Below are 25738 nucleotides of genomic sequence, written 5' to 3'. Positions count from 1 at the left end.
GAGCCCTGGCCTGCCTCCCACCATCACTGCTCCAAGCAAAGGGGTTCCTCTAGGCTTGAACTCCCAGAAACACGGCAGGGGAGGCAGGCTGGCATTATTTGGCAATTGCATGATTAGGTGGGGATCCCTGCATTCAGGTAAGGCAAAGCAGGTGGGCAGGGGAGCTGCATCAGTGGGGAAGGACATGGAAGGTCATGGACGTGGAGAGCCCTGTGTGACTGGAGCTGTGTGGGAGACACTGGGAGCATCCTGGAGGGAGACTGGGGGAAGAACACCTGCTGTTACCCCTCGGAATGGGGTGCACAACGATGCCCCAGTGCTCCTGGATGCAGCTTGAAGTTGTTCTGGCAACTCTCCCCTGCCACGCAAGGGAGGGGAGTGATGGAATTGCCTGACTATTTTGCATGTTGGTTTCACTCTCCCTTTCCCTCCTCTCCTAGCACACGCATACCCACAGCCCTTCTCCGCCACTTCTAAAAGACAAGGTCTCCTAGGTAAGGGATCAAAGGATCTCAGCCTGGGCATGGCAGACGGGGCCAGGCGGCTCCAGCCACCGCCGGAGCGGGGCGGCACAGCCGGGTGAGGCAGAGCGGGGCAGGCGAGGGGAAGCCCCACGGAGCCCCCCTTGCGCCGGGCAGCCTCGGGCAGCCCTGCCCGCTCCGGGAAGGCTCCCTCGCCACGCCTGCTCCGGGGCAGCCCCTGGGAGGGCTCCGGGCTGCTCGCCCACCTCCGCCTGAGAAGGGGGCGCGCCCAAAGCAGCACGGATTCCGCCCCTCCGGGAGGACAGCGGCGCGGCGAGAGGGGGAGGGAAGACGGGCGGGACGGCGCGACTCTCACGCCAAGCTCGCAGCCGGCTCTTCCTCCAGGAGGCGAATCCCGGGCGCTCCCGGGGAGCCGTGCCCCAGCAGCGCCGAGGGGAGAAGGATGAGCGGCTCCGGCGGCGGCTGCAGCACCGCGGACAGCGGGCGCGCCGAGCGGCACCGCGGCCAGCGCCCCGGCCCTGAGGCGAGCCTGCCCCGACGCGCTCATGTAAGATGCTGACCGGGGGTGGACGCTGCCCCTGCCCCAGCCCCTCTCGTCCCGGCTCCTGGCTCCAGTGCCGCTCCTTATTTCCACTGGGAAGTTTTGCGGGGGTTGGAGAGGTCTCCGGGCGGCTCGGTCTCCTGCGAGCCTGAGGATGGGCTGTGGGAGCGGGGCGGGTTGGCTGCGTGTGCGGGTGGTTTGGCTTCTCACCCTCGGAATTTGTGCTTGCTTTCAGTGTAACGCAAAGGGTTTGTTGTTTGCTCCCAGCCACATGGTTTGGAGCCACGCTGTTGGCTTCTTTGGTAGCTGGGTGAAATGTTTAAGCGTTTGTTTTTCGTTAAAGCAGTTTGGGCAAGGTGAAACTAAAAAAAAAAAAAAAAAAAAAGAAAAGAAAAAGTGAAAGGGGACACTGTGTCGTGCCTGTGTCATTGCCATCATGCCTGTTGCAGCTTGCAAGGTCTAATGATTGTCAGGGGTTCTTCTCTGCACGTTGTTTCCTGTCTTGAGATAACTATGAAGTGAGCATTGCAAAGGGTGCATCAGTAGGGGAAAATGACATACAGCCAGAACAGAGATTACTAGTTCTTTTCAAAGCTTTTCTTGCTCTTTTTAATGGAACTGCAGGTTGAAAATCAGCGTTACACTGCCCCCTGCTTGAACAATTAGAGATTTTTCGTTTCTCTCATCACTAGTAAAAATTTATGAATGAACAGGTATTTCTCTGTTGTGTTCTCTACTATGATCCAAGCCTGAGTTTTGAAGCACTTCCAACAGCGAGGGTGAATTATTCCTAGTTCCTAAAGCCAGATTAAAAAAAAAAAAAAGTAAAACTCATTCTTCTTGTGACAGTTCATTTGGTGGTCAAATACATTAATGAATGAACAATGGGAGAGAATGTAAAAATAGCCTTAATGTTGGTACATCTATATCAAATGTTCTGTGATAAATTTTTAATAATTAGCCAACTTCACAACCAGAGATTAAGGGGAAACAAGGAAAGAAGTAGAAAAAAAAAGTAACCCAGCACTTGTTTTATAACAGAAGAAGAATTTGAATAAATGAACAAAGGTGATTATCTGTCAGTCTCTCCTGCTGTAAAAGTCTTGTATTGGTGCACGACATTTATATGGGATGGGGAAGAAAATGCTGATGATTAGTTTATAAGAAAGAGGAGGGTGAGACAGCTGAAAAGCAGCGGATGTTTTTTTTTCTGCAAGATAGCTGGTAGGAAACCAAATTCCATTTCCCTTTTTTTTTGCAAACCACAAGAAAGAGCTGTCTCCTTTCTAACAGAGACCAGGGAGGATTTGATAATGTAGGTGCTGTCAAAGATTTGGTGGTCCATCCTAAATGTTTCTAGGCTATTGTCCTCAGACCATATGCTTCATGTCATGAAGATGTTAAGTGTTCATGTGTGTCATTGATCAGCATTTTTTAATGGCACCAGAGGTCTGGTTTGTCTTCCTGAACATTCTCATGCTGCCATTCCATAAAAAGATTTGAAAAGGTGTGGTTTTGCTGACTGCTCCTGTAATTCCATGAGGAGAGAGACCTCTTTCCAAATTTTTGTTCTATCTGTATGAGCAGTGGGAATGATGGGGAGGGGATATTACTTCCTGCATCTGGTTTGTAGGGCTACTCTGCAAATGAATGAATATCTGCCTGCATGGGCTAAAAATTTCTATTAATTACACCTAAAAATCTATTAATAAAAAATCTAATAATGCATCCTAGACATGTACTCAACTTTATGTGTAGGAGAATGACCACACTGCTGACAGCGTTGAATTGGGGTTTTCAGTGTTGGTCACAATCCGAGAATAAATAAAGTGGCACTTCAGCTTTTCAAAGCATAGAAAACTTCAGATTAAGCTGCTGTCAATCAAGCCAGCCATCCCAAATTTTATTGAGTCTGTTTTCATAGTAAATCAGCAATATGTGAAAAAGGATACTTAAAATTCTTGTCTTACAGGCGAAAAAGCTTGACTTAAGGTAAGATTTAGAAGGCTAATTAAGATTTTGGAGAAAAAGGAGGACTCTGGCAATACAAGTCTGTGCAGCATTTGGAATGCCAGAGTAGCCTATTGTATATAGGGTAATAAATGCATGCAGTTGTGTTCAGTCTAAGTTCCTTGCCTGAAGTCTGGAGTATACTTCAAAATAAGTTGCAATTTTTAATTAAAAGATTAAATATTCTACTATTTTTACTCTGAAAATTTTGAATTATTCTTTTAAATTGATTGGTTTCTGTATCAGTTTGTGTTTGCTTTTAGAACCAAATTTCCTTCTATTTTGTTCGTGTTTATAGCATGTCTTGGCTGGCCAGGTTTTCTGTGTGGAACCAAGGGTTAACAGAGAAAAATGATCCTTTGATATATAAGAGCTGTGTCAATTCCAAAGAGGCCTCAGGGAGTCTGCAGCCTTTATATGCCCTGATTCTTTTCAGAAGTATTGATGTAAGTAGAAAGAAAAATTATAAGTAAAGTGTCAATTTGACAGTTTCTGAGGCTCTGTAGGAACTGAGGGCAGTACTTTCAAAATGGCTTTCAGAAACTGAAATTTTCTTTTCAACAAGGCAGATTTAACATTTCATCAAAGCCTGCTCTGATGGGTGCTTACAGTGCTTACAGAGCACAGTTATGCTTGCATATCCAAAGTCTCTTCTGTAGTTTCTGGACAAAGGGGGCCATTGAAAGGGCCAAGGAGACTCCTGCCAACCTCTCCCCACTCAGTGAAGGCAAACCCAAAGTGTAGTCAGAGACCAAGCGTAGACCAAGCGTCCCTAAAGCTGCCTTTGTAAATGTCCTGCTCAATTTCTGGGCTTAAAGGCAAGCAAAGGTTGACATCACCTGATAATTCCAGAATTGCTGCAGTTCCTAATACCTATTGATTTCAATACCTTTCACCGACTTTGGATGTTTTGAAATCTCAAGCAGGTACTATTCAGCCTCTCCTACACACTTTTAAAGCTCTGGTTCAAAGCCCTGTGTAAAAACTCAGTTCAGCCTTTCAAGCCACTTGGGTCTTTGAACATTTTCTCCAAGCCCCAGCTCCAGGTGGTAGCCCTGCCCTTCCATAGGTTTTTGTGTGGGACTAGAGAGGCAGCAGAAGGTGTTGAATGGCAGAGTCTGGAGCACTGTGGAAGATCAAGGAGAGGCCATTTGCTGGAATAAGCTCGATGTGAAGCAGCTCAGCTTCTTTGTTATGTCCACCCTGTCCTCCATGTCAGCACTAAGATCAGTTAAGAGAGTGTGGCTGCAAAAAAAAAGGGAGAGTTTCAGCTTCAGTGTGTTTCTAATGCCTCCACATTAAGAGCAAATCTCGTGTTATGCCATGTTCCCCTCTCAGACACCGAGTGCCTCAGCACCGTCAGAGCCAATTGCAAGGACCTGCTCTCAGTCACTTTAATTAGAAACTGAAATGCTCCCAGAGGAAGATTTGTTACCAGCTAAATCACCTTTCAGAAAGAGCTATTCTTCTCCACTCCCCACAGGAGTCCAGACATCTTGTGGCTCCCTCAGCCATGGAAAGCTGGATGTGCTTTGCTGCAAGCAGTACTCAGGCTCTGAAATTTTTAATTTTCTTTTCCTGGACCATTTTGTCTCCAAGAGCACTGCATGCATTGGCATCCTTTCCTAGAAAAACACTATTTAACTGCAGTGCCTGATGAGTTTGATCACTAGCTGTCTCAATAAAGAATGCAAATACAGAGTCATTTCAATCCAAAGCACCTTTGAAGAAAAATGATAAGATAAATGCAATCAAGTCGCAATTACTTTTATTAAGTGAGCACATTACACAGGCTCAGTAAATATGATTAGTTCTAAATCTGCCTGCACATAGCTGAAAAGCAGAATAGAACAAGCTGTCGGGTACAGTCGTGACATTGCAGTAGGGTTGAGTTTCCAAGAGCTCCAGCTACTGCACACTTTGCTCTTTGCACTGCTGCTTCTCTTGTCATGATTCAGTGCTCAGGTCAAACATAATTATAACTTTTTTCAGAAGGGCGTTTGACAGCTGAGCATGTCTAATGAAATTATTCAAAGTTAAAAATGTAATTCTTTATTCATCTCTACTTCTCTATAAAGATGATGAAGTGTGATAGCTGAGATATTGATCTTCTCTGCTGAGGAGCAAGGGGGTGGGGGGGTCATAATTCATCTGAGGTGAAGCCTCTGGATGATGGTGCTCTTGCCCTTAGCTGCAGGGAGTGGAGATCAGCTCTGTGCTGTAGGGACATCCCTGCAGAACTTTTATGGCAAGATAAATATTGGATAGTTGTTATCTCTGTGGAGAGCAGGTGTTCTTTCCTGTTTCCCCTTTTTCTGATGCAATTTCTGTTGTTAGAAACTGTATATGAAACCAGTGTTCTCTCTGAATTGAAGAAAGTGAAAGGAAGGTCTTCTTTTTCTGGCATGTTTTTACATATACAACAAACAGGTGTGAATTAGCTCCAGGCCAAACTCTAACCTCTTTTTCAGGCAAAAATCTTAACTAGGCCAACAGTAATATTTTATGGCTTCATGTTTACTTTGGGTGTGATTATAAGGCTATCTGTCCCAGCTATCTGGCTTGTCCTTTAGAGGTAAAAACGTACCTGAAAAGTTTTTCTAACAAAAAAAAAGTAAAGTATCAAGAACTGTACTTCTACATCAGGAAAAATATCTAATAGATTTCTCACTGTTGGAAATTACAGATATTTCTGAGTTGCTTCCAGTACAGATACTTAAATATAACAACAAATATAAGGTTGCCAAATGTCTTACCATATCAAATGGTGAATATCAAAAAAGCCCAGTGGAATTCCTCCCACTTGAAGCAGCTAATAAAATTACCTGCCCTAAAATATTCAGGCATGTGCAATCCTGCTGCACTCGTGGGTGATTACTGAGCACCCACCTGGGCTGGGCTGGTTTCCCCTTGGTCCCGGCAATGATGGCTTAAGTCATCTCCAGTTCCTCCTTTCAAGTTGCTTAACATTTTAAGAGATTTAATTCAACACTCAGGAACTCCCAAGGCTGTAAATTTTTAAAGTGCTTTCTGGTTCTATAACTCCCCACTTCACAGAGTCACAGCTCAGAAGTGTTTCTTTGCATGTGCGTCCTTGCTTGAACTCAGCAAGGTTCCACTGCATGTTTCAAATGTAAATGCTGTCCTGAATAGCAAAGGGCAGGAGCTCCAGTTTAGAAAAGCATTTGTGCACATGGTTAAACACTTCTTCTTAACCATATGTTACTCGTCCTAGCCTCGCTGGAACTGCTTCTGAGATGAAAGCAAATTGCTGAGGAAAATATATGTGTGTATGCATATATGTTTCCAAAATTTGGACTCCACTGATCAATGAAACTTATAATGTTGACTTCAAAGGGCCCCAGATTTTACCCCAGACATTTTTTGGCTATAGACAGCTCTATATCTCTGTCAGATATGTTAATTGCATACTTTATTTATTGAGTTGTTATTGTTTTCTCTTACAGTAAACTTCATGCTGTCTAGGGATTTAATTCACTTAACCATATCTTCATTATTCTTGTATCCCTCATCTCTGTGTGCTTCTTCAACTTCAAACCATGCTGGAAGGAAATAGCTTTAAGATTCATACAGCACTTCATCTCTCAGTGGAGCCTGGGATGAGATGTTCAGTTCCTACGAGCTTTCATTAAGATGTTACAGTTATGCATCAGAGCCTGGGGGGAGAGGTTCTTGATTATGAACCTCTGTTTCAACCTTGTGTGGTCACAAAATCGATTTCTGAGAATTTGTTTAAATTTCAATGTAACTCTTTAAAAATTGCTGTAAAATTTGTTTGAAGCTCTCAGCCCAGATCAGCACAAAAGTGATGAATTAAAATGATAGACTCATATGTATATGTTAGTTACATAAGCACAGCTACCTTGAGAATTTCAATGTCCTGGATCTTGAGGTATTTTGGGTTTCTGATAACCCCGTGTTTTACCAGGTTCTTGCTGGTTCCTTCACTCCTTTGTTACCTATTCTTGAAGGCAAGTGGACCTTCTCCACTTTGTCTCCTGGCACAGTTCCCTCTCATCGCACACTGCAGAGCTTTCCAACTTCTGTAGTATTTTTTTAGAGCAACACATGAACTTTTCATTGACTGAAGGTCAGAACTGACTTGGAGAACAGATGGAGTATGGAAGGATGAACCTTTGCCACCCACTGAGCATGAACACCTGCTTATTTGTTACATCTGTCCACTGCAGCTCAGAGGCTCCTGAAGATTTTACCCAAGTGATTTAGGACTTGCTATTGGGCTGATTGCAAATGCTGTCTGTGAAAGAGTTGTTGTTTTTACCTTTTTACTCAGGCTGCACATTCAGTGGGCTTTGGATGGCAATTAACTCTGCATGCTTAGACTCTAAAAGGCACTGTGTGTTGAAATGCTGCTGCAATAAAAATTTTTAAAAGAGCAACATTGAGACAGCTCTGAGTACAAAATGTGAATGTTTTAAAGGCACAGATACATTTTGGATTTCCATTTATTTAATACAACAGTGTGTTTTCTCACCTATGAGACCAACTGCACGTAGCATTGTTTTCTTTGGGACTTCCAGAGAAGGTGGAATAAGAATAGTTTGTCTTCATCTCATCCAAGCTCCAAGTGAAGGGCATTTCAGCCACATAATCAGTGAGGAAATTTATCACTCTTTTTCTCCTGCCCTCTGTTTGTGGTGAGAGACCTGTGTCTTGTATTTCTGCAGTAGCTCTCTCAGAGATGCTTACTGGGGACTGATGTGACACTATATCAGGAGTTATTCCCCTGTTTTTCTAGACTCTCCCCTGGATTTGGGTACTTGTATTTGAAGTAGTGGCCAACTATATTCCGTAAGAAATTAGACAGTTCATTATTAAACTGCTCTAGATCAGGAAAAAGAAAAATAGTATTATGTTCCTTAAAAAAAAACAGGGAATGAATAGGTGGTTTGCTTGTACCAGCTGAATCTTATCAGAATATGCAATATAATTATCCTTGTTACCATGCGCTTAAAATTAGAAACATATAAACTTCATGGAACATAGTTTATTGGCCTGATCCAAGGTCTATCAACAAGGGAGACTCCAGCTAACTTTCTTTAGCGCTCATGCCCTCAAGGCCAAAATTCGAGAAGAGTAGTTCAGAGAAATATTGTCTTGTGTATATTAATCCTAAATACGATGTAATGAAGTTCTAAACAATACAAATGGAAAATTATATATACGTGCATTTCTTTTCCTATTTATCAAGTCAAAGATGTGCTGAGCATCCTTGTTGCAATCAGGAAGGCTGAACAAATCACAGGAGATTGTCTTTTGTTCAGAAGCTAATCTTTATTCCATGTGTGTCCTAAATGATTTTAAGTAACTGGCCCAGGCCGTAAAAAGCTAGCCAGATCTGGTCATGATGACACATTTCCAACCTTATTTCAGGTTCTGTGAAATGATGACTCTGCTGGGATATAACCAACGTTCCTTTCTGCTTTTCTGCAGGTTGAGACACAGCAATTCTAAAGACATGCATCGGAGGCACGCCACCCTTCGGGAGAAGGGCCGGCGCCAGGCCATCCGGGGCCCTGCCTACATGTTCAACGAGAAAGGCACCAGCCTCACCGCAGAGGAGGAGCATTTCCTCGACTCCGCGGAATATGGCAACATTCCTGTGGTGCGAAAAATGCTGGAGGAATCCAAAACCTTGAACTTCAACTGCGTCGATTACATGGGACAGAACGCCCTCCAGCTGGCCGTAGGGAACGAGCACCTGGAAGTGACAGAGCTGCTCCTCAAGAAGGAGAACCTCGCCCGAGTTGGGGACGCCCTTCTGCTGGCCATCAGTAAAGGGTACGTGCGCATTGTGGAAGCAATACTGAACCACCCTGCCTTCGCGCAAGGACAGCGCCTCACGCTCAGCCCCCTCGAGCAGGAGCTGAGGGATGATGACTTTTACGCGTACGATGAAGACGGAACTCGGTTCTCCCATGACATTACCCCCATCATACTTGCTGCCCACTGCCAGGAGTATGAAATTGTTCACATCTTACTTCTGAAAGGTGCACGGATTGAAAGGCCACATGACTATTTTTGCAAGTGCAATGAATGTATGGAAAAGCAGAGGAAAGACTCCTTTAGTCATTCTCGCTCAAGAATGAATGCCTACAAAGGATTAGCCAGTGCTGCTTATTTGTCTCTGTCCAGTGAAGACCCTGTCCTTACTGCTCTAGAGCTTAGCAATGAACTGGCCAGGCTAGCCAACATTGAAACTGAATTTAAGGTAACTCACCACTGTGCCTTTTTCCTTGGGCTGAGAGTGTTCAGGCTATTATGTAGTTTACATGTTTGATCAAATTTTGGGCTGCTGTTTGAGAGGTGGGGGAGTAAGACTGGCAGAGACTGCCAGATGTGTTAGCTATGCATAGATTCAGATCACTGTCATTCTCCAGTTAATAAATGCTTGGAACTGAACATTGCATATTACAGCAGAAGCTTACGTTTCTGTGTTGCACACTGTGATTGCTTAGAATCTCTAGTTTGCAGCAGGAATAAAAATTAGATTGTTCAAAAAATGGAGACTCGTTTTTTGTAAGAAAGGTAAGTCTTTTAATTGAGCAATCTATTTTAGAGGCAGAGTTCTAGAGACTGTTTTAAGAATCCAGTACATCTAGTTCTGCTACAATGATAAAAGGTATAAATCAAGAAGTTTTGGTTCTCTGTAAAATAATTTAAACTGCATTGCATCTTAATGGTTTGGTGCTGCATCTATACATGATGAATTGCATGAAAAAGGAAAAGAGAAACAATCAATAAATAGCTATGTAGTTTATCATCATGCCAAACGTAAGAGTAGAGCTTGTGGAACTCTCTTACAAGTTATTTGAGATTTCCATTTCATCATAATGAGTTTGTAAACGTCCACTGCCAGTTGCAGTATTTCTGTATGTCATTTACATGATGTAAACAGCATTGTCTCCCTTTCTATTATAAATTAGCCATTAAACCCCTCATTTTCAGTGGCTCAGCCATCAACATTAGACTTATTTCTGACTTATGGCTATTTTGCAGCTACAATCAGGATCAGTGACTCTGGGGTAATAAAGTCCATGTGGTGAGTACACTGGGGCAGGATGCTTACCAGGAATCCATTATTTCTAATTAAGAAAACTATTCATGTGTTAAAGCATCTCTTTCAGGATTTGCAGTTCTATACTACAAAGGGCTAGAGAGGAGATCACCCCCCTGCACCAGGCACTGGTGGGGCCACCTTGAATCCCAGGTTCAGTCTTGAGCCCCTCACTCCAAGAAAGAGTTTGGGGTTCTAGAGCAGATCCAGAGAAGGGCATCAGAGCTGGGGAAGGGTCTGGAACAGATGTCTGCTGAGGGGCAGCTTAGGGAGGTGGGGGGCCTCAGCTTGGAGAAAAGGGGGCTCAGGGGAGACCTTCTCAGTCTCTACAGCTCCCTGAGGGGCGTTCTAGCCAGGTGGGGGTTGGTCTTTTCTCCCACATAACAAGCAACAAGAGAAACAGCCTCAAGTTGTGTCAGGGGATGTTTAGGCTGGATAGCAGGAAAGGGAAAGATCTCTTCACAGAGAAGGGGGACCAAGCCCCGGAAGAGGCTTCCCAGAGAAGTGGCTGTGTCACCATCCCTGAAGGGATTTAATAGATGTGTACATGTGGCACTTGGGGACATGGTTTAGTGGTGGCCTTGGCAATCTTGGGTTTATACCTGGATCTTAGAGGGCTTTTCTGACCCAAATGGTTCTAAGAATCTGTGCTCTCCAATTTAAAAGTAAGAAGAAAACGTATTCTTGGACTTTGTAATTGAAAAAATCCCAGTCTGCTGAGATCTTTTGGGAAATGAATCAGGGTTAAATTTTGCAATTTTTTTGGATATGCATCAGAATGCAAGAACACAATAATTTGAAGGGGAAAGTTTTATTTGGATTCAGTCTGACTGAAGCAACCTCCTTGGGCTCAGTGAATCCCAGTGCTTGAGTGAGGGTTGCTCCAGTATGAAAGCACTGAGGGCTCATGCCCACACTTAACAACAATAATATCTCATTAATGCTCCAGCTTCTTCTCATAGGCAGCTGTATATGGAGAGGAGCATGAGCAGCCTAAAGTACTGCATGCCTGTCAGTCCTGATAAATGTCTGGCTGCAGAAGAGTAAATATATTTCTACCAGAATCCTTCCTTTTGTTCCTGGAGCTGCCAGTGGGTCTCTACTGGCACTGGCAGGTGCACGAATCCTCCAGGAGCAAATCAACAATCCAATATTGAAGAGCTCCATGGTGGTTATATCTCTGCCCTGGCAAATGGATGGGAATAAATCAATACCAGGAAAAACCCCAAAACACTAGAAACCATTTGCCAAATGACTGCATTTCCAGGCTTTCCAAGTTCATTGTCTTATTGGAAGGGTCTGTGCAGCACACATCCATAAATGTTAGTGAAGTACCTACCCATATCATTAGTTTGCTTCAAAGATTTCACATTCCTTTGGTATATAAATTCTTCCAGAAATAAGAAATTTCTCAAGATTCTAATGTATTCTCACTTAGCAAAAAAAAAAAACAAACAAACCCAAAAACCCAGAGGTATGTATTATGTAAAAATATTTATTCTTATTAACATAATCAGTGTGATGTGAAATAGGGTATTAATAAATCAGTGGGGGGTTTTTCACAGAACATGACAACTTAAGAATTTATTTTGAGGAAAGAACACAATTGCTGAAAACGTTATTTAAGAAGCCCACAAATGAAGAAAATGTATGAAATTAGACAAGTTCCAGAGAGCTTTTATTTGTGACTAAAATAGAATTTTCCAAGAATCTTAATATGTTTGATTCCTAAAGTTCTATAATTAAAATTGGTACTCAACAGATTTATAAAATTATCACTTGGGATTATTTAAGAACAATATTTAAAAATTATGTGCAATTGCAGAAATGCAGTTTTCAGGAGGTACAAAGAGTCCTTGAAACAGAAAGACACAAAACTTTAATAATGTAGGTGGACAAATAGTAATTTAGAAACCTCTGAAGAAACTGCTAGCATGAGCTAATTAAAATATAAATGCAGTGCTTCTCGCCTGCTGCTTGCTGCCCCAAATCTCTTATGTAATAGCACCTTTCAGCACTCAAAATGAGAAGCCAATGCATGTGCTATTTTTTTGAGAATATCAAATTTTTCAAGCAAGTTGCCTCTTTGTGCAGAGAAATGTGAAAAAAAACAGCCACGTGGACCACTTTAAAGAAAAAAAAAAGTGTTAACTGTGGTAACACAGGTAACCAATTTGTCCATTCTTTGAGTTTTTTACTGTGGCAGAAGCTGAATAGATTTCTTTCACCCTAAATTGCAAAGATTCAGTAATATGCTGCAAAGCTGATGAAACAGCTTTGCAAAATGTTGCCAAAACCCAATTTTTCTTATTAATTGTAGAAAAAAATTGCTATGAAATATGTATTCCATTAGTCTAGAAATAAATAAGGCCCCCTCCCAAAAGTAAAATGAAAAACGTGGAACCAGTTGTTTTTATGAAAATACATGTAGAAATGGGGTGGGTGGCAAACCCCTAAGAGATGGATTTCAGAAAGGTGAGAAGCAAACATCAGAGTCCCTGTGTATGTTTGCAGGTCTTTAAGCAATGATATTCTCCTGTAGTGGAGGCAGCCCAAGCTGAAAAAAATTACCTTAATTAGGTGCTTTGTCATTTTTGTGTATCCCACTTGAAAGCTCAAAATTAGGAACCAGTTCATGACTTTCTCTCTCCTTCTAGTTTTAATTTTGTGCTTTTAAAAACCAAACCAACATCCACTGGAGCAAAGGCAGTACAGATTGGGGGCCTCATTTAGTCCAGTGGATGGGTCCCTTCTTCTGTATCACCCTTGGAAACACAGAGAAAAAAAGGATCCCGTGGATTGAGGGGTTCCAAGTGACCATGCCTCTGCAGAGTGTAGGAAAAACTGGGTGGGAAACTGAGGGACACCTCAATTAAAAATCAAAAGTAGAATGAAAACAATTATAGAACAAAATTAAAGTGCTTTGTAGTTTTCCACGAAGGGAAGAAAACAGGCTAATGATTTATATGTGAAGCTGTTTTGAATGAGAAGGCATTTATTGTCAACCTAGCAGGGCTAGGATCCCTCTAGTCCACACAGGAAGAATTCTCCCCTCTCCTTCTCCCTTTTTACTCAAAAAAACCCACCTCTGTACGTTCCAATTTCTTTAAAACCTTGCAGATCTTGGACCTCAGTCACAAAGCAAATAACCCTTCTGCCATCTACCAGAGGATTCTGTTTGTTTTGCTCATATAAATAAGTCTGATGTCACTTGCAGTGTGAATAACACGGCCAGGATTTGTCCATCTGAAGCAGCCATCACCCCTGAGCCAGGCTGATGAGAACTGCTCTCCTCTTTGGTCCAGAGAAATCCATCTCCCTCGTGGCAGCTCGGTGTGAAAGCATGTGCAGATGTCTGCACAGTTACCAGCTGTTCACAGCCAGGTGACTCATTTCCAAGACTGGAATATTAAAAGCAGCGTCAACAGAATTGTTTTTATATGTCTGTCAAAAGCCTTAGGAGATTGACTTTCTAGTAAACAGCCTGCAGGAAATGCCTTTGCAACTGTCTTTAACAGCAGCATCAGCTTAATATTACTGTCCACAATGTGGAAACTGAGTGAAACCCAAAATAATAGTTCTGTTTACTTTTCCCAAAGCAGTGACTGTGTGCTCCTTTTTCTGGTGAGATCCCACTCCACAGCCAGGACTGTTTTACAGCCTTGCACGCTCTCAAATGAGACCACATGCTTGTGTGTGTCAGGAAGCATCCTTGTGATGAAGTAAATCAGGCAAATCATTCCATTTAGCAATCCAGACAAATCAAATTAGAGACTCGCAAAGGAGGCTTAGAAAAGATCTCACCAACCATAAGCAGTAAATCAGATCTCAGCTCCTCTTGACTAAAATGTTCCTAAAAGCAAGATCAAAATCACCACCTGGAAGACATATGGTGTGTGGTCTTTGTTTACTGCTCCCACCAACATTGTCAGTGCAATTACTACAGCATAACATGTTTTGTTTCTCACTTATGGGTTTCTTCCTGTCTCTTTTCCTCTAAAACACTTTCTCTAAAAGCTTTTGGGATCCAAAAGCAGGTCCTGGCAGTGAGCCTGCTCTGGTGTGCAGGTGAGCCTCAGGTCCAGGCTCAGCTGGCTGTGAGTGGCTGTGGGATGGGAGGCTGGTGGGGCAGCGAGTCAAGTGTGTGGATGCCTGCAGGGATGAGCCTGAGCTGCCTCTGGTTCCACTGGAGCTGCAGTGATGCAGAGCAGCTGAGCCTCAAATCCCTCCATTCTCATGATGTTGAAAGAGTAACAAAACAGCCCTTGAGACTCTATGACTTCTTAGGATGATCTGGCACTCCTCTTGCCTCAGTAAGTCAGCTCCAGCTTTTACTCTACCTGACTATAAATTGTTAACTTCACAGGATATGCTTAACTTAAACTTTTTAAGAGAAATTAGTCCATTTTCTTGGTATTTCTGGCTCCATGCTGCAGGGAGTTAAAAAGATCTTTATTAGACTCTTGGTCTTTTGAAATGAGTGACAAAAAGATGGAAAATGGCATAAAACATTGAAGAGTAAAATAGTAGGAGAGGGAAATACTTTGAGAGAATGGAGGATAGCAGTGAACTTGGAAAAAGAAAAATACTTGAAAAGCCTCAGACTGTAAACCAGCAAGGCTGCACTTAGAAACTCTGCTTCCTACCCAGGCCAGACAGACTCTGGGGTTTGTTTGCTCTCAGGACTGACTGATGGGAGCTGGTGCCTGCAGCTCATCTCCCACTGAAAGCAGAACCTGGCGTGGGAACCTCTCTAGCCTCATGGACATTCTTGTAAATCCATCACTTAATATTTCTGCTCTGACCCATTCTTCCTTGAGTGATCTTTTCATCTTTTCCTAATCTCTGCGCTCAACATATTCTCTGGCAGACATCTTGCTTCTGTTGTGTTTGGGAATACCTTTTATGACTCATATTTATTATTTCAGCAAGTTGCTCTTAAAGGCTTTGGTGTGTTTATACAGCATTTGTTTAAGTTTTCATTTAATTTTTCAGACATTCTGTTCTTTTCTTTATTTTTCTTCCAGACAGGAGTTGCATATTTTAAAGAGATGTATTTTTTACTTAAGCAGCTTTCTTTTTTTTTTTTTTCCCATGTTTCACTTTGCTGGGTTTTAAGAAGAGAAGGCAGCAGGGAACTTCAGGAATTTAGTCTGGTAGGCAAAATGTACTCATTGCCTTTTACTACTGTTTTTATTTCTCTTGCACAGATCTCAATCTTACCTAGTGCCTGAAAATTAAGTATCACCTGTACAAATGAGTATAGCAACATCACTACTCACAAGTGACTTTTTTCATATTAATTTTTCCAGTTCAATCTTTAGTGAGAATACAATTTTTTTCTTAGGGATGGAGTCAGGGATGTGGTTTGGTGATTTTTAGCTTTTAAAAAGAACTGATCCTTTTCTCCCCCTCTCACTATAAACCAATTTTCCCCACTGCCATGAAAATACACACATTTAGAACCTATATTTTTTATTTAAATTTTCACTTGTGCAAAGCAAATGCATAAACAGACACAACCAATTAATTACCCAACTCATAAGAATCAAGTCCCAGTAAAGCAGGAAAACAAATTTCCTATTGTTACAAGTTTAACTTCTTGTTGGAACAAATTAGGTATTAAAGTAAGAGAGGCAATTAAAAGTGATAATGGAAATAGCCTGGAAGAAGGAGAATAGATTTAAGCCTTCTAGTGAAATCAATGTTTGGCTCACTGAGTGGGGCTCACTCTGTGCAGAAAGATCTCATTCTCTATGCTGTTCTTTTTCAGATACAAATTCACTAATAATAGCTGCTACACCAGCTTTGTCTTGATAGCTAAATTAATTAATCGTGGTTACATTTTTCTAAGGATATGTAGCAGAGACTGTGGAAAAAAGATATATAGAGTCTTTCTGCCCTTAAAACCCACCAAATCTGTGACTCTTATGTTGCTCTCTACATATTTATAAACTAAGAAATATCCTTTATATTTTGAGAGTTGTTTTGGTATGTGCTCTTTTTAGGTTCTGTGATTAAATAATTTTCTGCCTGGCATATTGCCCAAGAAAAATGGTTTTAAAATGTTGCATGAGAAGAAAATCTTCAAAGCTTTTCAGAGGGGTGTAGGACCGTTGCCAAAGCTGTGATGTCTGGAGCTGTCTTGAGAAACCCAGATTTGTATCTCTGTGTGTGAAGGTGTGTTAGCATCTGTCCATGTCTGCTCACAGTCAAGCAGAGCAGTAGGTGCTGTGATTCACAGCGAAGGGTATAACTCAGTCACCTACAACCCACACCTGTACCTGGGAAAATTGAGACCATTTTTCATGGAAGTTGTAACTCTGTTGGCAGCACAAGCCACTGAGCAGTCACATAAAATTGGATAATGTCCACTGCCCATAAGGTTATTTCACCTGCCTTGGGAGTGACATTGTTGTTAAAGTCTCCCAGCTGAAAGAAAACCTCTTTAAAGTTATCAAAATACTTTACATGCAGGAAAATGTTTTCTTTGCTTTCCTGGGGAACCAGCCCGTTTTCTCTTTTGATAGAGTGAAAAGGGAAAAAAGAATTTCTACACATCAAAGCATAGACAATGCACCAGTGTAAGAAAATGGAATATTTGAATTAACTCCTCAAGGGTTTTGCTCCCCTAAAAAATATCCAAAATTGAAGGAAACTTTCAACATTTGAGGATGGCAAGACAGATGTAACCCTGGAAATATCTGACCCTCCCAGAGAGTATGGCTGGGATACTTTTCTTTCCTGTGATGCTACTGCAAGTGAGATTTTTGGCAATGCCAGTGTGCACACCATCAGTGCAATGTTTACAGCCCTTTACAGCTCCCTGGGAAGTCATTTTTAGTCCTACTCAGTTAAGGATGAGCAACATTGCAACTGCAGCTCTTACATCTTACTGCTTCCAGCTTGATTGAACACATCCCTGGAGCAGGATTTTAGTTTAGGTGAGCAACAGACACGATCATAAAAATATAAAATAACATGGAATCCTCTTATAATCATTAATGGGAGAAAACATCTGGGAAGCAGAGAGCAATAGAAAAGTGTCACATAAGGAAGTTGCACAGCAGTTGCCTCACACTGCCAAGAAATTCAGAAGCATTTTTACATATAAAGCTTTTAAGCCAATCACTGTGATGCTTTAGCCAAGTAGAGAAAAAGTGTAAAATCTGGAACCAGTAGAAATTGAAATTTTCCTCCTGGGATTTCAGTGTTTCCTTACAAATAAGCAGCCAACGACAGCATCCTCCAACAAGAGCCCATTTCTGAGGAGCTGGAAAATCCCTATACAAATAGTTTAGAAATACTTTCAAAATTTAAATGTAAAAAGTTCAGCTCACCGCAATCTTATTATTGCCACATTTTGACCTTTATAACAGCTTTAACATGGGAGAAAAACTCAGTAGCTGGCAAAATCATGACCCATTTGACCATCATCTTCAGATTTGTTGAAGCCATGATTTCTTCCTCAACCCTTGGAAAGAATGATGTGCAGTGAAGCACTGGGGTGACCAGCAGGTCTGATCCAAGGCTGACCCCTGCTCATGAATTCCTCTCTATACAAATGAGGAATCACATCTCACACCTCGGATCCATCACAGCCAGGTGTGATGGGCTGGTGTCTCAGCAGGTGGGATTGATCCCTAGCACAACCTCTCCCAATGATCTGGATTCTCCCACAGGATGAACCTTTGTCTCTCCAGTCTCTAAGCAATAAAGGTGAGACAAACCCCTCTGTGCCACCTCCTGCTGTTCCCTGGCTGCCCTGTCCCTGTGCCGTGCTGCTGGGCCGGAGCCCTCGAGCGCTCTGGAGCGGAGCATCCCGCATTCCCTGCCAGCCCTGCTGCCAGCTGCTCTCATCAGGGAGCTCTGATCAGCAGGGACAGTGATTTGGCCACTTGCCTGTGTTTAGTTAACAGTGACAGAGTGTTTTCCTTTCTTGCCCACTGAGCGTGGAAGACAAAATGAGTCCTGGTGCTCAAACTGGTGCATGGTGTTGATGACAGTGCAGCAAGGAGAGGTTCCTGCTGCCCTGAGCCGGCTGCTGGAAATGAAAGAGTTATTGGGCCTTTCCTTCCCAGTCACTGGGTCCTCTGCAGGTGCACAGAGCTTGTCCGACTTTGAGCATGCCCTTACACACTCACCACTCATCTAAGAGAATTTTCTCCACACACTTGTGGCCGCATTTCTCTTCACAGAGAAAAGCAAGGCGCAACTTCCCAAGGATATTTTCTGGAAATCACAGCGAGGAACCTCAGAGAAAGAAGAAACAATTTTTATCTCATTTGCTGCACCTGTGTTGTGCCAAAGCAGAATGCAATATGGAGATTGTTTACCCAAAGTGATGGTGTTTTGTTTCCTTGGCCTATCAGCAGACAGTCACAGGATTCTGTTCAGTGGAGTTGAGTGCTTGTGCAGGTTCAGTTTAGATATAGTGCAATATAGTGTAGTATAGTATAGAATAATATAGTATAAAAAAATAATTAATTAGCCTTCTGATATCAGTGGAGTCCTCCTCATCATTTCTCCCTTCGTTGGGGTTGCCCTGCTGTTTCACTGTACTTACTGATATAAAATGGCACAGCAACACAATCCCCCTGCCTCCTCCCCTCAGCAGTGAGTGGTACCAAGACAGGTCCACCGTAGAGCACCAAAGATAAAGGTATTTTTCAGAAAGCCAAAATCCAATTCTTGTTGAGAAAAACAGACAGAAAAGGTAGTGATCACTACTGTGATATCAGTCCAATCCAACACTGGATTTGCAAATAAGCTTTGCATTTAATTAGTGGCACCAAATGGCCAACCATTCAGCTGGTACCAGCACTGGGGTTTGGGAACAGTTAGGAGCTGGGAGGTTTATGATGAGCAAGATGACTGCTTTCTAAAGAGTGCTGCTCATTGTTCATGTTGGGAAGGGATATCTACTGGAACTACAAATGAGCTTAATGAGGATGATTGCTCGGAATAGAATAATGATGTTAGATCAGCAGATGGGAGAATGGAGTCAGGTACGTTTATCCACGGCACAGTAGGGAATCAATATCATATTAATGAATGTAAACGAAGTAACACATTCTGAGGATCTCAAGTCTGACATCAAATAGGATGCAGATGGGAAGTGATTTAGTTTATCCCTCATTATGTTGTTAATTGTTGTTATTGTAGATAATTATGATGAACTTATCCTCACTGAGTCCAGGCAGACTATTCAGATCATTGTGGATAAACAGTAATGGTATACACACAATTTCATATTGCTTTAAAATGGTGCTAGGTACTGTAGTAGTATCTATGTTTTTTTGGCATTTACATGCTCAAAAATGGCAATTTTCTGGAATATAATTCGTTGCAGGGAAATTGGTCACCAGTGCATCATGGAAACAGCTCGTTACCCACTGGGTGTCATTTCATTCTCACTGTCCAAACTCCAGGATCTGAACTCATTTCAGAACAAAGAGATATAATTATGCGCTTTTTCATATTCATATTTCTGCTCAAGAAGGTTCTGCAGCGTGACTTCTAGGTCTGCTCTTCTTTGAGAGAGGAGAATTTCCATATAGTCAAGAGTGCTCTGTGCAGGACTCAGCAGCTGGAATCACATTTTTCCAAAGTGCTTGGTTGCTGCTTATGTGCCGTGGGAACCACAATTTCACCCACTCTGATGCTTGTGACCAGTTTTATTAGAAGCTCTCCTTGCTGGGCATTGAGAGCTATGGTAGTTGGCTGTTTGAGACCTGGAAAACACAAGGTTATTTTAATTATTATCACTTGCTATTAGGCCAACATTCACTTGCAGGATGGATGTAGGAGGAGTCTTTTTCCTGATATGCATGTGCTGCTTGTAGCCAAAATTCCTGTGAGAGAAGGGACTCAGAGCACCTTTGGACATAGAAGGGTGTTCCTTAAGCAAGTTGAAGGAACCAAGTTTACCTCAGCCTAAGGGATAAATTAAGCTGTCGTGAGCAAACAATTACTTTGAATTTGAATCCATTATTTTCTCCTGTTTTTCCCATCTGATTTTCAGAAAACACAGAGATTTCAAGCAGCTGAACTGAAAAGAGCCACACAATTGAGGAAGAGCAGCTAATTCTTTTAGTGCAGGGAAGCTATTTCATCTCAAATTGTATAGGAAATAGAAATCTTCTCCAGTAAAGTTTGCAACAAAGAGATCAGGAATGTAATATACATGGGAAAATGTCAGAGAAAAAGGTATGGATGGCATGAGAAATGAGAAGCTTGGCCCAGAGGTAATTTTGTGCTTTGATAAATCTCTGACACCAGAGCTGCAGAATGACCTGAAAGGAGGTTGTGGTGAGGTGGGGGGTGGCCTTTTCTCCCAGGTAACCAGTGATTCCCAGTGTCATATCCCCACACAAGGAGAGAACAAATGTTTGAATGCCATGGAGAGGGATTTGGAGCAATGCCATGCATCATCATGAGCTTGATTTTACTGCTGACATGAACAGATCCTAAACTCTTTTTCAACCACAAAGCCATCATAGTGTTGTTTTGAAATGCACAGTTTGCGTTTAAAGAGAAGCTGTTGACAGGACACTGGAGACAGGCCCTCTCCTTGGCCACATTTGTGTATTCCCCACATTTGGCATGCACGTTTCACTAATACCTCTGCCCTGTTTATGAGACATCCAGGGACTTGACAGTTTATCTTCTGAAAACAGGTGTTTCAGCATAAACATTCAAATGAGCTAGGGAAAATCTGCAAGAAAAAAAGCCACTTTTCAGTTATTTGAGGAATCAAAAGCTGTGGCTTATTTGTGATGTGTGTTTGAAAACAAGCTGAGGTGATAGGAAAGAGAAGTACCTCAAGCATCAAATGCCATCTTAAAGTTGAAAAGCTGCTATGTCAACCTTGAGACTAAATATTCTCATTTAAAAAAAAAATCTAAACCAATATCATTTTTATTCTAGGTTAATCAAGTATTTTCAGAGACTTGGAATGGGGTGGTAGTTCTCTGCTGAATAGCACTGATGTTCCTGCACAGGGATGCTCAGTAATGGTACCTGTCAGGCTGAAGGTGACTTTGCAGGAAAAGAGTTGAGAAGATGGAGGTGTTTTCCTGGCAACTCATTAGGTATGAAAAGAAAGACTATTCTGTTCAGAGTGAGAACTTTGGATAAGTCAAATCATCCATTAATTTCAGTGTTGAGGGAGTTCACGAGTACAAGAAACTTATTTTAAGTTTCAGATAGTAAAGAAAATCAATAGAAGTAATAAAAAAGGCTGAGAGTGGACTGATTCTGAAATTTCTTATGCTAGGGAATCTAAAACTTTGGTTGTAGAGTCAGGAATTGTTCTCAGTCTCAGTCCTTAACTATCAGGATTATGTTTGATCCCTGCCTTTGCTTCCCCAAATAATACATCCATTAATTTTAGATTTAAAAAAACACCCAGACACCTTTTAAAGGAACTGTTCCAAAGGGAAGTCAAAGTAAAGTATTTTTCCTTTTCTAATGTTTTTATTGATGGAAAAACAGCTTCCAAAATTTATTCATTAGTTTTGGTCCCACAGAAGCTACATTTATCAAAAATATTAATAATTTCCCAGAAGGTATTATTGGTAGAGTTTGTAGATTTGTAAGAGCTACAGCAGAAAACAGCTAAAGTACAAAAGAGTAGAAATGAAACAGGGAGGTGCAAGCGTGTCCTTTCTGCTGCTTTTGACAGTTCACACTTCAAAGTTCTTGGAATGTTATTGCTGAAGATTAAACATATACCTGCACCTGCAAATGATGCTGCAAAAGCATGGTAACAATTCGAAAGGATTTTAACTCCACAACTAGAATTACTACCACCATCTTGTCGAGCCTCTTGAAGTATTTCATGTATCTGCCAGTCAAATGGTACAAGATGAAATCCAAAGTCAGTGGTTTGATCGATTCCTTACTGCTCTATCCCTTTGGTGGAGGGAAATGCTGTCTCAGAGATGAGCTTCTGCAGTGCATATGAAGAAATGAACTGCAGCTAGAAAGCTGAGGAGAATAAAGAGACACCAAAAAAAAAATAATCTTATTGTAAATCAGTCAGTGCAACTGCCATTGAAATGCTTGTAATGATGCAAGGGATGTTATTTCCACGGCTTGTTGGAAGTCAGAAAATTTTTGGTCCTCAATCAAATGATCCTGTTGTTTTCTGGGCTTCTTTGGAGAAGAAAAATATCAACACAGACACACTCTGGTTTGTTCTTGGGCTCATATTGGCCACATCTCTTGGTGTCTCCTGACAGAATCTAAAATCCCCCTTTGCCCAGAGGCCCCTCTGCTCTGCCATGCTGCAGCCTGGCACTGCTCAGGGGACAAACCATGGCCATGTTTATCTTGGCTCCATTTAGAAGGGTCCAAATTGCTTGGAAAGCAACAGAGTCACACTTGTGAAATGTCAAACTCTTGTATATGAACAGATTGCTTATTATATTATGCACACTGGAGATTAAGAAGCCAAGGTCTGGATCATTTTGAAAATGAACTGAGGCATCTGTTCCTACCTCTAGAAACATTTAGCAACCTGCACCTGAGTGGGGAAATGTTTTAAACAAGCACTGGGCTCTAAATTCAGAGACATGCCTAGGGGTATGGCACAATGTACCCAGAGCACCAATAATTCTCTGATGTGCTGCCACTTAAAAAGCAAGAGAACATAAACCAACGGGATGTGCTTTCTGGAGAATTAACTGTACAGCCTTGGCATAGACTGTGCACGTAGGCTTTTAGTCTGGAAACAATGAGAATGCACTCAACTGTATTCAAAAGTGTCAGCAGCTGGCAAAGCTCTTTGGGAGGGTGCTCAGTGCATTTCAGAGGATAACAAAGTTACATGGTCAGGATCAGTGCAGGGCCTTTCCTCAGCATCTTCTCTCATCACCTTTTCTGCCACAGGCCTTGTGCTTCTTTTCACTCCCAAATATATGGCCAGCCAAAGACACTGAAAGTACCCAGAAGGAAATCTGTTTCTATACAGGCTTGTGCATATTTCATGTGGTATCCAACTGGTAAATATTTATAAGCATTTTGAATATTTGACATGATGGTTTATTTAACAATTTCATTTCAAATCTTGCATGAAATATTTCTGCTTTTTGTCTCTCTGTCTCAGCTTTGTTTTCTTTCTACAATAATTTTTACTTGGGGGAGTTTTCTGTTCACATTTACAGAATTATCTCTCCATTTTTTTCCTGCTGTCTCTTCTCAGAATGCTAATCTAAGAATGCAATATTTCTCTCCTTGATATATGTGTATGTGTGATGTAGAATAAATACAAAGAGCCAAGAGCTCAAAGAAACATAAAAAGAGACTCTGTGCAATTGTGCCTACAGCTTTCATTTGCACAGCAAATTTAATGCTACCCAGAAATGCCAGATAGGTTCCTGGTCTTAGTTTTTCTCATTTCACTTAACTTTTTTTATTCAAACCCCATCCCTCTGACCTGAAACAGCTCTTTTCTGAAAAAATCTGGTTGGTTTTGAACAGATGTGGAGACATGACAGAGTTCATTTAGAACATAATCAACAGATAATAATAGGGTACTCGGAGAAATTGCAGTGAATGACAAGTACCATCAGCCTTTTGAAAACAGCAAAATTAGACATTTTTAACTCCACATGCACAACAGTGTTAGAAGAAGCAGGAAATTACTAATTTGGAATCCTTTTATTACATTCTAGTTTTTAAAAAATGATATTGTAACATTCTCAGGCATTATCCTGATCTTGCTCTGCTCACTGGCTCTATTGGAAATAAAATTCTCTTCCATGTGTTATTTGAAACAGACTGGCTCTCTTGCCTACTTGGTTGTATCCCTCATCTTCCTCCCTGAGGCTTGACAGCACTGAGCCTGTCAAGATGAGGCCCCAGCATCTCTCATGTGTGATCTGCAATTTTCATTACTGTAAAAATCCATCTGGTTTATGAGCCTCTTAATCCTCAGACTTCCATAATGTGGCACCTAACTGGGGTGCCTGGGAAGGTTTGGGTTACTGTCATTGCCTGTGTCTGCTTCTGCTGCCCTGCCAGGAGAACTGGGCTGGGTTTTGTGTCTCCAGCCCTGAGTTTCTTGTTGCGGTACAAGTCTGACCCCACTGCCTGTCCAGGCTTGCAGCCAGGATGGTTCTCCACAAAACAAAACAGGAGGGCCATGAAGTGCCTGGTTTAGGGGTGGAACCTGGCTGGCAGGGCAGTGGTGAAGTGGGAACTGTCCCTTTGCACCACAAGGCACAGTGGCCATCAGCCCCTCTGTGTTCTGGCAGGGTCAGGGGAGTCCTCAGGGCTATTGGTGTCCTCTTGGTGTAACAAGAATCACAGAGGATCACAGGATACTCTGAGTTTGAAGGGACCCACACAGATCATCCAAGTCCAGCCCCTGGCCCTGCACAGAGTAGCCCCAAGAATCCCATCATGTTCCTGAGAGTGTTGAGCTCCTTGAGCTCTGTCAGGTTTGGTGCTGTGACCACTGCCCTGAGGAGCCTTTTCCAGTCCCCAGTCACCCCCAGGGTGAAGAATATTTTTATAATATCCAATCTAAACGTCTCCTGACACAGCTTCAGGCCATTTCCCAGTGTCTGGAAGTGCTCACCAGTGTCTGGAAGTATCTGGAAACACATCCTTGTTCTTCTTCACCTCTTCCTCCCACCCCTGGCTAATCTCTGCCCTGGGGTACAGCCTTCCATCCACTGTCCCAGCACTCCTTCCTGCAGGGAAAGCAGCATCTTGGATGCTTCCAAATGTGTGAAATACAGGCAGATGTGTGAAATAAACAGTGCTGGCATGAACACCGATAGAGCTTGGATGCTGCTTGTAAATAAATCTTCTTGGCTTCTTTGGGATTTTTCCCGTGCGTCAGAGCTCACAATTCAGGATTTTAGATGCAGGTACAGAATTCCTGCTTGCATCACCAGGACTGTGCTTTGCAAGCCAGGATCAGGAGAAGCTTGGCTGTCAGACCTCTGCTAATCTCAGTTTTTAAGTAAAGAATAATGTGTGCTTGAGAGAAATACCCTGACATGAGGAGAGTCATTGAGTGTGTTCTTGCCATCAGGGTGATCAGGATTTTCTATGATGACTGTGAGCATTAAGGAGGCCAGAACAAAATGACAAATGATTTTGTAAAAGGGATCATCAGAAGACACAATAGGTTCAGTGATCTTTGAGACTTGTTTTAACAGATGAGCAGTCTCCTGAGAGATGCAATCTGCCTGCCTGCCTGGCTGCAGAATTGCTGGAGGGCAGTTTATTTTATTTTATTTTATTTTATTTTATTTTATTTTATTTTATTTTATTTTATTTTATTTTATTTTATTTTATTTTATTCTTTTTACAGCTTGTACCTTGGATAGGATGTAATGCAGCTTGTGTCTACTTAAAAATCAGAGTAAAAAACTTTGAATGAGGAAATCATCCATAGTTTCTACAAATGTACAGAACCAGTAAAAACATTAAGGTTGGAGATGTGCATAAAGTTGGGTCTTGATAGAGTTTGCCAGCTGGGAACCTGCCATTTCCAGATGCTTTGGAAGTACTTTCCTAGTTGCTACTAAACATCTTTCCTTAAAGAAAGGAGAAGAAGGAAAATAATCTAATCTAATAAAAACTAGT

General features: G+C 42.0%; 1 protein-coding gene across 3 annotated transcripts in view; it reads left to right on the top strand.

The window, feature by feature from the left end:
• The first annotated feature begins 636 nt into the window (after positions 1–636).
• Positions 637–25738, top strand: part of TRPC7 (transient receptor potential cation channel subfamily C member 7) — a 73862-nt gene continuing 48760 nt past the window's right edge. Inside the window, exons 1-2 of one of the 3 annotated variants that reach the window (XM_038150584.1) lie at positions 637–1029; positions 8509–9286. In XM_038150584.1, coding sequence (XP_038006512.1) covers positions 1028–1029; positions 8509–9286 — 780 coding nt within the window. In that variant the 5' untranslated portion in view covers positions 637–1027. The remainder of the gene's footprint in view (positions 1030–8508; positions 9287–25738) is intronic. The other 2 variants (XM_038150583.1, XM_038150582.1) reach the window with 2 other exon arrangements.

This window comes from Motacilla alba, chromosome 13 (genome assembly GCF_015832195.1).
Source record: "Motacilla alba alba isolate MOTALB_02 chromosome 13, Motacilla_alba_V1.0_pri, whole genome shotgun sequence".
Taxonomy (NCBI): Eukaryota; Metazoa; Chordata; class Aves; order Passeriformes; family Motacillidae; genus Motacilla; species Motacilla alba.
This window is presented reverse-complemented; position numbering and strand designations above follow the sequence as displayed.